The 12,625-nt window shown below is 42.1% G+C and overlaps 1 protein-coding gene across 1 annotated transcript in view; it reads left to right on the top strand.

The window, feature by feature from the left end:
* PRPSAP1 (phosphoribosyl pyrophosphate synthetase associated protein 1) overlaps positions 1–8,918 on the top strand; it is a 43,235-nt gene extending 34,317 nt beyond the window's left edge. Inside the window, exons 8-10 of the mRNA XM_024206741.3 lie at positions 2,677–2,747; positions 3,571–3,717; positions 5,163–8,918. Of these exons, the coding sequence (XP_024062509.1) occupies positions 2,677–2,747; positions 3,571–3,717; positions 5,163–5,321 (377 nt within the window). The 3' untranslated portion in view covers positions 5,322–8,918. The remainder of the gene's footprint in view (positions 1–2,676; positions 2,748–3,570; positions 3,718–5,162) is intronic.
* The last annotated feature ends 3,707 nt before the right edge of the window (positions 8,919–12,625 follow it).

Raw genomic sequence — 12,625 nt, 5'->3', positions numbered from 1 at the left:
AATTTGAGTAAGGTTTAAAGGAAAATGAGTCCTTTACATGAGACTCCTTACACTGTACTGTTTTATATGCTTCATGTAGTAGCCGTATACATTTGAAACTGTGGTCCCCATAAATCACATTTATCGTACACCTAAATCTACCTCACCTGTACTCTGCCACATATCCACCTCTGCCAAAGCTACTAACATTCCAAACTACAGAGTATCTTAGACATCATTTTAAGACTATTCTATTAGTCTGTGCAAGAGGGGTATTTTCAATCAGTTTAAGGTGAGATATCCTGATCCAGTATGACTAAAAGTGATTTCCTTACCATTAGCTTAAAATCCCTTTTTTTGGTAATAGGATAAGGCTTTTCTTTCTGCCCTGGTAGAATGCTAGGTATTAGACAAGTGCATACATTTTGTAACAATATATTCAAAAACATTATTTTTTAGGTGTCTGAAAGTTCTTAACTTTTCTGAAGCCTGTACAGTTGAATCATAGTAATTGAAGCACCTATCTTTACAGTGGGAGGCTATGAAAAAGTATCAGTGACGTTTATTTTAAAATACTCTAATCCCCTCAATCATTTCTAAAGGAGTTATGTAAAAGGTGTTGCATATGTAGAATTTTAAATGGGGTAATATGAAAGTTTTCATGATGGGCTTGCTTGGGCTGATATGTATCACTTCCTTACTACTGCATTTGAGCAACGATTCATGCCATTTAAATCCATTCACCAGATTCATGCAATGTACATTTCATACCCTTAGATATCCTTTTTGTGTCATACACATGCCCTGAGACTTTTGTGTTATAAATCAAAATGTTCATTGTCAGGGGAGGGACTTCTTAAATGTACTTGGCTCAAGGGTGGCCAGTCGTTGCCCAGGTGAGGGATTTATTAACAACTTGCCAGCAGTCTGAGGGCCACATCCAGTTTGTGGAGCAGATGGCTGTCTGGCTTGTCTTTAAATCCAGAATATAAGTGCAAAGTAGACAGTACGTATCAGCATGTGATGCTCCACCTTGATATTGACACTGCTTGCCTCAAGATGGAGCATTTCCTGTTGGTACATGTAGTTTCTGCATGCCACAGATCCATATGAAAGTAAAGCTCTTTGAAGTGTGTCGGAGGGGTGGGAGGGTGGAGGCAGAGAGCGATTGGCACCTTCTTACTCAACGAATCTGATCCTTTTATATGTCATCTACAGAATTTAGTAATAAGTGTATTTAGTGCTTTTTACTCCTGTGTTGGGTTTGTAATGCTAAGATTGAGCTGGATTTTGTTTGTCCTTCTTTTGAACACTAATTACAAAATTCAGCTACTGAAAGCAATGAACATATTCAGGGGCGTCCTTAGGATTTATGGTGCCCTATGCAGTATTATTAAACTGGTGCCCCTATGCCCAACGGCATCCCAGGCTCGCATGTGTATAAGGGTGGTCTTTTGAAGGATTTATTTAAAAAACTATGTCTGAAGATCCAAGCATTTAAGGCTAAAGATGAATACTCAGATTGTGCATCTAAAAATCTATGCAAGGATTTCTTAGAGATGTGATTTTATAATCTTCAGCAACACACTAATGAAATACTTTTAAAGCAAATTTTAAACTAAGGTCCTGTAGACTAACATGTTCTGAGTAAATATTACAGTAATGCACAACTGTTATCGTCAGTAAATTTCAGAAACTGACAGTATATACCTGGGGGTTGGCAAATGCCTGTTAAATGGCTTCATTACCACTTGAATGGCTCTTTAACTGTTTTAATGTTGTGCTAATAGGTCTGGCAGGCTGGAGGCTTTTTCACTTTTAAGTACTAGATCCCCTCCAGAGGAAGACTCACCAGGCTGCAGCAATCAGCTGTGGTGGGAGCCTGCAGGAAGGGTAGAACAGGGATAGGAAGAGGTGGAAGGGTGGACACCAAGACTTAGGGGTGCCCCAAATTTTCAGGTGCGTATGCCTAAGGACGGCCCTGAACATATGCAGGTGTCATAAAGGGTCTTTTCTGGTCTGCAGGACACTTTATTGGGGATAGAGGAGAATTTGTTAGTCTCTAAGGTGCCACAAGTACTCCTGTTATTTTTGCGGATACAGACTAACACGGCTGCTACTCTATAACCCAGCTTGAGTCTCAGATCCCCAGATCAATTTGCATGGCTAGCAATTAGAAAACTACCTCTTGCAACCAGGGACATTTGATAATATCCTTTAAGGAAGCTAAATGTGGAAGCCCACAACACCATTTTTAGTCACTTTTTGGAGCAGAAGTGCGCTTTAAGATGAGAATAGCACCACTGCTTGAGCTGCACTTGGACCAACAGCTGCATCACAGCTGCCTTGACAAGGAATTTTAAGACGTTTAAAGGGAAAAAAATGCTAAGCACCAGCTGGCTCAGTTGAAGTGAGTGTGAGATGCAGGTGCTTGATTCCTCTGGAAATCACTCTTAATTTCTTATTAAGCTCCTCTACTTCTCCCTTTTTAAAGTGATTTATAAAATTGAAGTTCTGTGGGGTCTTATGGGGTATATACATATAAATTGCAAGAAGTGATGCACGTGTATATTAAACTTGATGCACCAAGGTTTAATTGAAAAAAGTGGGAGCCTGTCCTGCAGTGCAATAAATGGATATATGCATGTAGTAATACTGCCATGTATGGAATCTAACTAGGCTTTGCTTTGTTTTTAGTGATGATGGCCAAAGAGAAGCCACCAATAACTGTAGTCGGAGATGTTGGGGGAAGAATCGCCATCATTGTGGTACGAGACTTAGAGCGGTGGGGTGGGATCTTTTTCTCTAGCCCATCTCTAAATATTTATGCCTCCGTGTAGCTGGGATTTCTGTTCTGGAGTAGAAATGACACGACGCTATCGTGTCAGAACATGAATGTTCACATTCCATCCTCTCCTCAACTCTCTCCAGCTTTCCTGTGTATCTAAATAGGAAAGACAGACAGACCCTGTTAATATCCAGTGTTCAGCCCTGTGTTCAAAACGTGGGGATGTGGACCCTCAAATTTTCCTGCACAGTTACACCAGAACCCAAAAATGAATACCTCCGAATGGAAATCACTTGCTGCTGGTCTCCATTCATCCTGCTGAACTGCTGTTGAGATGGGTGGCATGGGGTTTTGGTATCATTGAGAGGATGGATAGTCTTCTCCTGCAGATACAAGACTGAAAGTCCAAGACCCTTCTGGGTTCTAGTCCCAGTTCTGCCACAAATGTCCTGTGTGACCTTGAGTAAGTCAGAATCTCAGTGCCTCACATTTCCCTTTCATTAAAATGGGACTCCTTCTATACCTCACATTGGAGCTGAGATTTAAGTCATTGTGTGAGAGGCACTCTGATACTACAGTGGTGAGAACTATAGAAATATCTGCAAATAAATAAAATTATATTAATTATCAGAGCTGGTGTATTCTGCCTGGGTGTATAAAGGATCTTCAGCAGTAGTCAAGATAGACCCTAACTTCCTCAAATATATACAGACTCTGCTGCTATAGATGTGAAGAGATCAAAGTCTGTCTTCTTTCAAGTGGTAACTTCTTGGTTCTGATTGTGGGGTTTATGTTTCTCTTAGGATGATATTATTGATGATGTGGAAAGCTTTGTAGCAGCTGCAGAAATCCTGAAAGAGCGTGGTGCTTACAAGATTTTTGTGATGGCCACTCATGGAATCTTATCTGCAGATGCACCCCGTCTAATCGAGGAATCCGCAGTCGATGAGGTATGTCACTGCTGCTTGTCTTGTGGAGATGGGAAAAGGTTGGATGGTGGCCACATGGATTCAGGAACTAGCTTTTTGCCTCTAGACAGCAAGGTTCCAGGTCACAGTTGTAAAATGACTTTCATCACACAATTTTTACTAGGTAACAGTCTATCACAAAACCAACCAACATACAATTCAGCATGCAATTAACGTTACCTGTTCTGACTGGGACTGGGTATGGGATGATTTTTCAAAGCTTTATTTGGGGTAAGTTTAGCCTCTGCTTGCACTGAATAGCTTTTACCTGAGACTAATGTTAATTTTTCCATGAGTGAAACAATTCATCAAATTTACATATATTTGAGAGGAAAATAAAGCTGGTCTTTGCTAGATGACAAGATAGATCCAGGAGTGAAAGTAATGGAGACATTAAATGAGGCTTCTAATATAGTTATCAGAAATGGGTTGTTATCCATTTTTTTAGAAGATGAGAATGGAAAATCTCATTTAGCTCAAAGGCATATGGCCCCTTAAGGGTCTGTCCTCTATGTAGCAGAGTGTCCTGTGGCACCTTATAGACTAACAGACGTATAGGAGCATGAGCTTTCGTGAGTGAATACCCACTTCTTCGGATGCATGGGTATTCACCCACGAAAGCTCATGCTCCTATGTGTCTGTTAGTCTATAAGGTGCCACAGGACACTTTGCTGCTTTTACAGATCCAGACTAATACGGCTACCCCTTTGCTACTTGTCCTCTATGTAGATTTCCCATCTACATATAAACTTATTAATACCTATCTGGATGGAGGGTCTAAAGCACAGCCACCATTGGAAATTATGCTGAGTTGCCTTAATAAAGGAGCCTTTGGCACCAGACAGTCTGGGAGAGAAACTCTGTTTAGGGGACAGTCCCCCCTCTGAATTTTATGGCATTTGTTTTAATAGCCAAACTTCTCCAAAGGGCAGACTTCACCTATTTTATTGGTACAGTGAGCTGGTACAGTGAGTCTGCATCCTTTGCTATCCTCTAGCAAAACCATTCACATGGTTGCTTCTCCATCACATCCCATGTGCATGTGTTTGCTTTCCTGTAATATTTATTTTACTTTTCTCTGCCTCTCCTGTCTGGCCATGGACTTTGTGGGGTATTATTGGATCAAGCCATCAAATATTCCACCCTGAGTGGTCAAGAACCTGATGTAATCAGACTTGCTAGTCCACGTGGAGGAACTTCATGCAGAGCATTACTGATGTTGGCCCTTTCTTCAAATGATCAGCCTTGGAAAATCTGTCATTTCAATCATATAATATTAGTGATATTTACACCTACCCCAAAACCTCTAACTACCCAGAGAAACTTCAGTTACAACTGATTTTCAGAGTTATTCTTAGGTAGCTGTTAAATCTGAATTGATGTGTTGGTGGCAGTTTTAATGTTCTTTCCTTTCTATCTCTATGCAGGTGGTGGTGACCAACACAGTTCCTCATGAAGTTCAGAAGCTGCAGTGCCCCAAGATAAAGACTGTGGATATCAGTTTGATCCTCTCTGAAGCCATTCGACGAATCCACAATGGGGAGTCCATGGCTTATCTCTTCCGCAACATCACCGTGGATGACTAGATTGCAATGTTGCCCTTGTCCTGGGTTTCCTGAAGAGAAGGGAGAAGGAAATGTGCATGAAAATGCAATGCCATAAATTATAGACATAACACAACTGTTTCTTCTGCTGGGGGAGGGTGTAGGATGTTTAAGGACTGAAGCCACGAGATTGAATAGCAAAAGTAAAATTGAACAGCCCTGATACTTGCGGCCTCTTCTGTTCACCTTGCAGGGAGGATTACATTTTAGTTCTGATCAGGAAATAGAGAGGCTTTGAATTGTAAGTAAAAGTTGCCTGAAAGCTATTTAGTGTCTGCCTCTCACCCTTTAAAACAAAGCTGTAGTCTCATGAGAGGAGAATCTGGAAGTCTTGTTGCTGCACATGGACTGATGAAGTAAAGATTTTGATGCTGCTTCTAGTCCATGGATTGACTATAGAATACAGAAGGGAACACTTCATTTAAGCTGCCTGGGCAAGTAGGGTGATGTGCAGAAAACCCCCGTGCCAACTTTTGTAGCCTTTTCTAATTTCATTTATTCAGCATAGGTTTATTTTTATGAAGTTATTGGCTGTAAGTGTATTCAACAGTGGCAGCCTAGAATGACCCAGTGGCAGTTAAATCCTTAAATAAATTAGATTTGTCGATGTTTGTAACAACTTAAATCTATTTATCTCAGCAGGAGTGGGAACATAGTAGTAGAATAGGTCAACCTTTATCTCTAGAGCCTTGGATTTTTGTCACAACTCCATGGCAAGTAATGTGAGTTTGATCCCTGCTGGAACACTTGTCTACATTGAAAATTAAGCACAATTTGTGATTTTTGGCTGTTGGCTCAGAAGTTGCCTGGGATTGATATACCCTGGCAGAATTGTATGAGGGAAACTTTGCATGTCTGCCTCAGAGATGACTATACTTTCTGAAACTCTAATGTTCAAAAAGCTAAAAAGCATAGGATTTTTATTTTGGACCTTTTCCCTGTGGACAGCTGCCATTTTGGTCTGTTGTTGTAAATATGTTAAATACATTGACGAGGCAGCCCTGTAAAGTAAAAGAAAATGTAGATGCTTTAAACCTGTTTTCTGAAACACCCATTGAACTCCTGCCTCTAGACAGAGAGGCCTTGTTGCTTGCTCCTTTTCCAAGTGACGCACATCCTTGGCTGTTGGCAAGGAGTATATGGCTGGGAAAGCAACCCTAGTGAATTGTGATGAGTTTTGCTGGGCTGTAATAAGATCCAAGGGCATATTCCAAAAACATCCGCCATGTAGGAGGTCAGGTCAATATGCACACTACCAAAACCTAGAATATTTTCAACTTGGCTCTGTGATCAGTAGTTTGAGGCTATTGCTTGGGAGAAGACAGTGCAGATTGCCTTGTCCAGCAGGGGTTTGTTTATAGTATTACTTGCCCTTCAACTTCTACCTACATATTTCACTCCCACTTCAACGTACAACAAATTCTAAAAGTGTCAAAGAGCATGTGTTTATGCTGGGAGTCCTGGAAGAGCCTTGAATGTTCAGCAAACAAAAGGTCCTCAGTAGAGTGAAGTGCATATTATAGAACTAGCTTCCTATCTCCTAGCCACTGAGCATGTATGGAACTATGGATTCAGGAGCACCTTGCCTTCTCTCTGGAATCCAGCTGCTGATCTGGATCTCCAGACTGAATCTTCTTGTAAGCAATATACGGGACTGTTCTTAATTTAGTGACTTTGTTCACTAAGTATTAGAAAAAGTCACAACTGTACTCCATTACCATGACTTTATGTATGTGGCTCCTCAGGGCTGCTGACAGTTATATTTTAACATGGTACCGTACTTGAAGTATTATTGAAGGGATTGACTGACAAGCATGTATGTGAAGAAATCATAAATACTCATGTCCCATTGTTCTTAATTAGTACTAGGCTACAGCTGTTCCTAGTGATAGCCAGTTTTACAAACATGAAAACATTCTGTCCTCATATCCCCTTTTAATTACTTTAAGGTAGACCCTACCCTGGGTGAAGTGGCCCAGTTCATTAGTTGGCTGCCCTCTCGCCTCAGATTCGTCTCTGTTCAAATCTTGTCGTGGGACACAAGTCAGAATGAATTTGACTGGGCCATAGTCCTAAATCGGTCACATCACAAAATCTCAACCAGTTTGGTCCAATTGGCAGCCTGTGCTCACAAGGCCGAGAATTGCAATATGAGAGATCGCAAATGAGGATTAAAATGCATCAGAAGAGCTATATGGAAGCTTGCAGTGCATCTGCCTGAACTATAGCTGGCTTGGCATTGAACTTAACTGAGTCTCTTTTTTTTTTTTTTAAATTTCATGGAATCCAGCCCTGGTGGCTGCTATCATTACAGGGTGTGCTGTCAGTTTTTTTAGATGAAGGCCTCTCCCACCCAGTTTCCTCTGCCTTTTGAAAGACTTGATTATTGTTATGGCTTTGCCAGTTATCAGAGTTGGGGTTTAGGGGGCCTTGTAGGATTTAGTTTCCTATAGCAGTGGTGCCATTCAGAAAGTCTTGGTCTATCTGCCCATGTTATTTTTATTCCCATCCCATCTCCTGTGTTCTCCCTCTAACTCAACCCTGATATTAAAAAGCAATAAATTTAGATTTCCTGTTTTGGTTTTAAACTCCTGAAAATTTAAATGTTCTATTCTTGTAAAACAGAAAATTGGCCTATTCTTTTCTCAACCCACCATCTGCCACTTTTCTCAGAAGTTATGGGGAGAGAGGTTAATGATCTAAATAGCTACATGATGGCATTACTTTGAGAGTTGATTTTAAGGTGAAGGAGGCTGGGGGGACGGGGAGTTCTCGTTTGTTTGTTTGCTGATAGATCACTCAGGTTCTAAACAGTCTTCCCAAGTTTCTCGGAGTATTTTACTTTTGAGAATTATTTAGCAGCATGTGTAAAATATAGGCATTTATGTTCCCCTCCTACATTTTACCACGTTGACATGGCTTTTTACTTCAGGATGTCATGGAATTCCTAGAAGTCCATTTAGTAATGTGTTTAGCATCCACTTTCTGAAACCACCCTCAACTGAGGCCATAGGAAGAGTGAAGATCCTTCATGCCCTTGTTTGATATCTCAAAAAACGGAGAGAAGCTCAGTTTAAATTGCACAGTACTGGAGAGGAAGCAGTTTAAACTGAGCTTCCGTTCTCCCAAATTCAAACTTTCAAAATGGTCTTGGTGGCTTATAAATGTCTGCTTTCTGCACATGTCTTAAATCTCCATTAGGGTTGTAGTTTAATGTCTAACGAAGAAGAGCCTTTCCAAATTGAATCTCTCAATGTGCAAGCTGCTTTAGAATTATACTTATGTCTTTGCAGTCTGCATTGAAGTGAGTAAAGGACATAGGAGAAGGTAATGAAAGCCCTGGGGCACCTCTTTCTTGCAGATGTATTTATGTTCATGCATTTTTCCTGTCCAGGGCAGAGTGAAAACAGCTGTGTGGTTGGCATATATGTATAGAGTTCATAAAATCTGCTTGATCTAGATTATGCTGTTAGCTAATTTCTTTGGAAAAAGTGACATGAGCACTCATGCCTGTGTCTGTTAGAAAGCCGTAGAGAAATTCCCAGAGTGGATGCTAATAAACTCTACATTTTCAACTGAGCGTTTCTCTGAAATTTATTGCAAAAAGCACTCCAATGGCCCAGACACAAGCCTGCTGAGTATGCATAGTATCACTATTTGCATTGGTTCCATTACACCTTTCTTGGGCCTTTAGCTCTGTGACACATGAAGCTTATGATCACCATAAGGATTTGATGCCTATGATATTCTAATGCCATTAGAGCTCCTTTGAGCTAAGGCACATCATAGTGCAGAGCAATAGGGGACGATTCTTACAAAGCAAAACGTTCAGTAACAGATCAAATTCAGGAAGACCATAGCATGTGTGTGTGTGTGTGTGTGTGTGTATATATATATATATATATATATATATATATATATATCCATCCCTTACTAAACGTCATGGTCACAGCTGTCTAATCCTCTACAGGGTCAAAGTCCAGCTAACTTATTTTAAGTCCGTAGGGTGGAAAGTATTTTCTACATCTTTTGTGCCTTTGCAAAGAATTGTACTGCCCTCCTTGCAGATGGTGCCTGTATTAAGTCATCTGTGCTAGCAGGTGTAATGCCTGTCAGATGACTGAAATAATTTATTTCGGTCATGGCTTTTCTTTTTGATCCTAGAGCAAGGAATCCTGCCCGAGGTTTTGAGTCTCCAACCAATCAAACTTCTTCATGTTTATGCTGGATGAGCTGCCCGACATGGAAACTGACCCCTGCTACAGTGACAACAGCATTAGTAGAGACAGTTGCAGTTCAGGGTTTGTCGTCTTCCTGGTGCTAATTTTAATCTCTACGTACGCCCATGCAGATCAGCCTGGCTGGGTCATGTGGGCATGATTCTGAACCCTTTGCTTGCACTGAGTAGTGTTTACTCAAGCAATAGTCCCTTTGACTTGAAGTGGGACCATTCAAAAGTTCAGTATACATAATGGATTGCAGAACAAGGCTCTTTAATGGTACAGCAGCATGGCAAGCAGAAACCCGCGGCAGCAAGTCTGAGCCTGGGGCTATGCACTCAGGCTCCCACTCTGGTATTAAAAATCGCTGTATAGACACATGGGCTCTGAGGAGCATCACATGAGCCAGAGTCTGTAGACCCATCTCTGAGACTTGCTTGCTGTAGATTCACACCTTGGCTGGCTATGCACTAACTCGCCATGTAGAGAAAGCCCTAAGAGTTAGTTACCCCAGGGACTAAACGCCACTTAAACTTCTAATACAGACGTTATGTGGTGCAAAGGGCCCAGGGTAACTTCTTTGCACTAGGTTAAACTTCACTCTAATGTTGACAATCACTTCTGCAGCTTTATTTTGATTTCATTGCTAGTGATAAGCCTTTCCTGTACCTGCATGTCTATTGGAAAGATGTGTGGCTTTGAGTAATTTCCATAAATATGTGCAGGAAAAAATAACTCAGGGTGAACGTATATGGTTTATACTATACGATGCTAAGGCTTGTGTAATCTCCCCAAGGGCCTCCTGCTGTAGAGCTATAGGTTAAGCTGATACGGCATGATCCTGCATTTGTTAGTGTACCTGGGTTAGGAGCCTTAAGCCTTTTCCGTTTTTAAAGGGGGGGTCCTGTGTTTTCTTTTGAACGAGACTTGGCTATTGCTCTTTCCTACTAATGGTCGTCCTTGAGAACTTCCAGTTCAGTGACTAAGCAAATACCAAGACCATGGAGGGGAAGAGGGAAGGATCTCACTGCAGTAATTCTCCCTGTTATAAAAGAGGCTTTGTTTAAATGAGTGCGGTAGCAGAGGAGCCTGCCTTGGGTTTGTCTCCCCAGCCATCTCTGCAGTATATGGAAGTGGTGAGCCTGAAACTTCAGGAGCGGAAACTTGGCTTATTTTAGTTTTTATTAATGCATGGCAATAGTGATGCCTAGAACAGAGTCAGATATTTGGGAAGGTGATGGAAGCAGTATTTTATCTCCACAGGCTCTGTGCATGGTCCCTGAGCACCTGTTTCTGCTAAAATTACCATGATAAATGACAGTTTCAGAGGGGTAGCCGTGTTAGTCTGTATCTGCAAAAACAACAAGGAGTCTTTGTGGCACCTTAGAGACTAACAAATTTATTTGGGCATAAGTTTTTGTGGGCTAAAACCCACTTCATCAGATGCATGGAGTTCACTGCATAAATGAGTGATATTGATGCTCAAATTGTTGTCAATAAGGTACAGAATTAATACCCTCTTCAGAGGGAGGTACTTATTTCTATAAACTGCACCAAGAGGCCCCAATCAGGAGCCATGGTTTTGTTGTGTTACACACCGTAAAGAGTTCTTATGTCCTAAAGTTCTTATGATCTTGGTTAATGACAAGATGCCACAGGTGCATGAAACAAATGGCAGTGGGGGGGAGGGGGGGGTTTACTGGAGGATGAGGCAACAATATGAGCATGACCAGCTGTTCCTGCAATACAGCTCTTTGCCTGCCTAGCCACCAAATGGCAGTAAGGAGACTTTGCTGTGCCTGCAGATCTACTGCGTGGAGGACGTGCAGACCAAAACCCCTGAGTTACTGCTATTTTAATGACTGCACGTTAGATGGTCCCTGCCCCCAAAGCATTTTATTTTTTACTTCCGTAAAGCAGGTTAAAACAGGGGAAGGCTCATCCTGAGGTTTAGGGCCCTGCGCTAAGACTTGTGACCTTGGGCAAGATACTGAATCTCTGTGTCTCCATTCCCCTTTGCTGAAATGAAGATTTCCTTACCTGTGACTGCTGTGAGAACCAGTTCATTAACATTAGGGTGGTGCTCAGATACTATCATGACTGGGGCCATAGACCTACTGTGACAGTGAAATTCAGATCAAATGTTTGAACCTAGCAAAATCTCGGTTGTAGGGGTGGGAGAGGAGACGTCCACATGGCAGTTTTTGGCTCAGCCTGTTATAACCCTGCCCAGGGTTTGGAGAGAAGAACACCTGCCACACACACACACACACTCCCCATTAAACTTCACTTTGTGCTCAAGCACTTCTGCACTGAGGACTACGTGAGGTTGGTTTGCTGGTTTTTTAAATATCCTTAGTATAGTCTCATTTGTAGAAAAGAGATTAGTTTCCCCTTCTACTTTTCTGCAACCTCTCTGTGCTGTGGATGACCAGTCTGGTTAGAAGAACAGAAAACACAGAAGCCTCTGTATCCCTGTCCCCTCTCTTTTGGGAGGGCTGCAAGCAAGCAGCTGTCAGAACTCAACATTACAGTGGATGTTCGTAAGTGGGGGTAAGTGCTTTCCCTCACTGCGTATAGACCGTCATGGGGAGATGTTCACCTCTGGCCTTGGCTACACTGGCGCTGTACAGCACTGCAACTTGCTGCGCTCAGGGGTGTGAAAACGCGCCCCCCCCCGAGTGCAGCGCTGTAAAGCGCCAGTGTAATCAGCGCCTGCAGCGCTGCACGCTCTCTCACAGCGCTGCAAGCTACTCCCCTCGGAGAGGTGGAGTACATACAGCGCTGCAAGAGAGCTCTCGCAGCGCTGGCGGCGCGACTACACTCGCGCTTCACAGCACTGTGAATCCCCAAGTGTAGCCAAGGCCTCTTCTGTTTCATGTGGTGTGCTGACATCTGCTGGATGTTGAGGCTCTGTCCTGATAAAACCACTGACACTTTTTTTTTTTTTTATGCATTTAAAGTAATAACCCAGCTGGGATCCATCTTAGCCTGGAGGGCCTTGATACAATATGGAAATGAGAGTTAAAGAGCACTTCATGTAATACCTTTATGCAGGGGAGTTAC

Source organism: Terrapene carolina, unplaced genomic scaffold (assembly GCF_002925995.2).
Source record: "Terrapene carolina triunguis isolate 2854851 unplaced genomic scaffold, T_m_triunguis-2.0 Scaffold192, whole genome shotgun sequence".
Classification (NCBI taxonomy): domain Eukaryota; kingdom Metazoa; phylum Chordata; order Testudines; family Emydidae; genus Terrapene; species Terrapene triunguis.
This window is presented reverse-complemented; position numbering and strand designations above follow the sequence as displayed.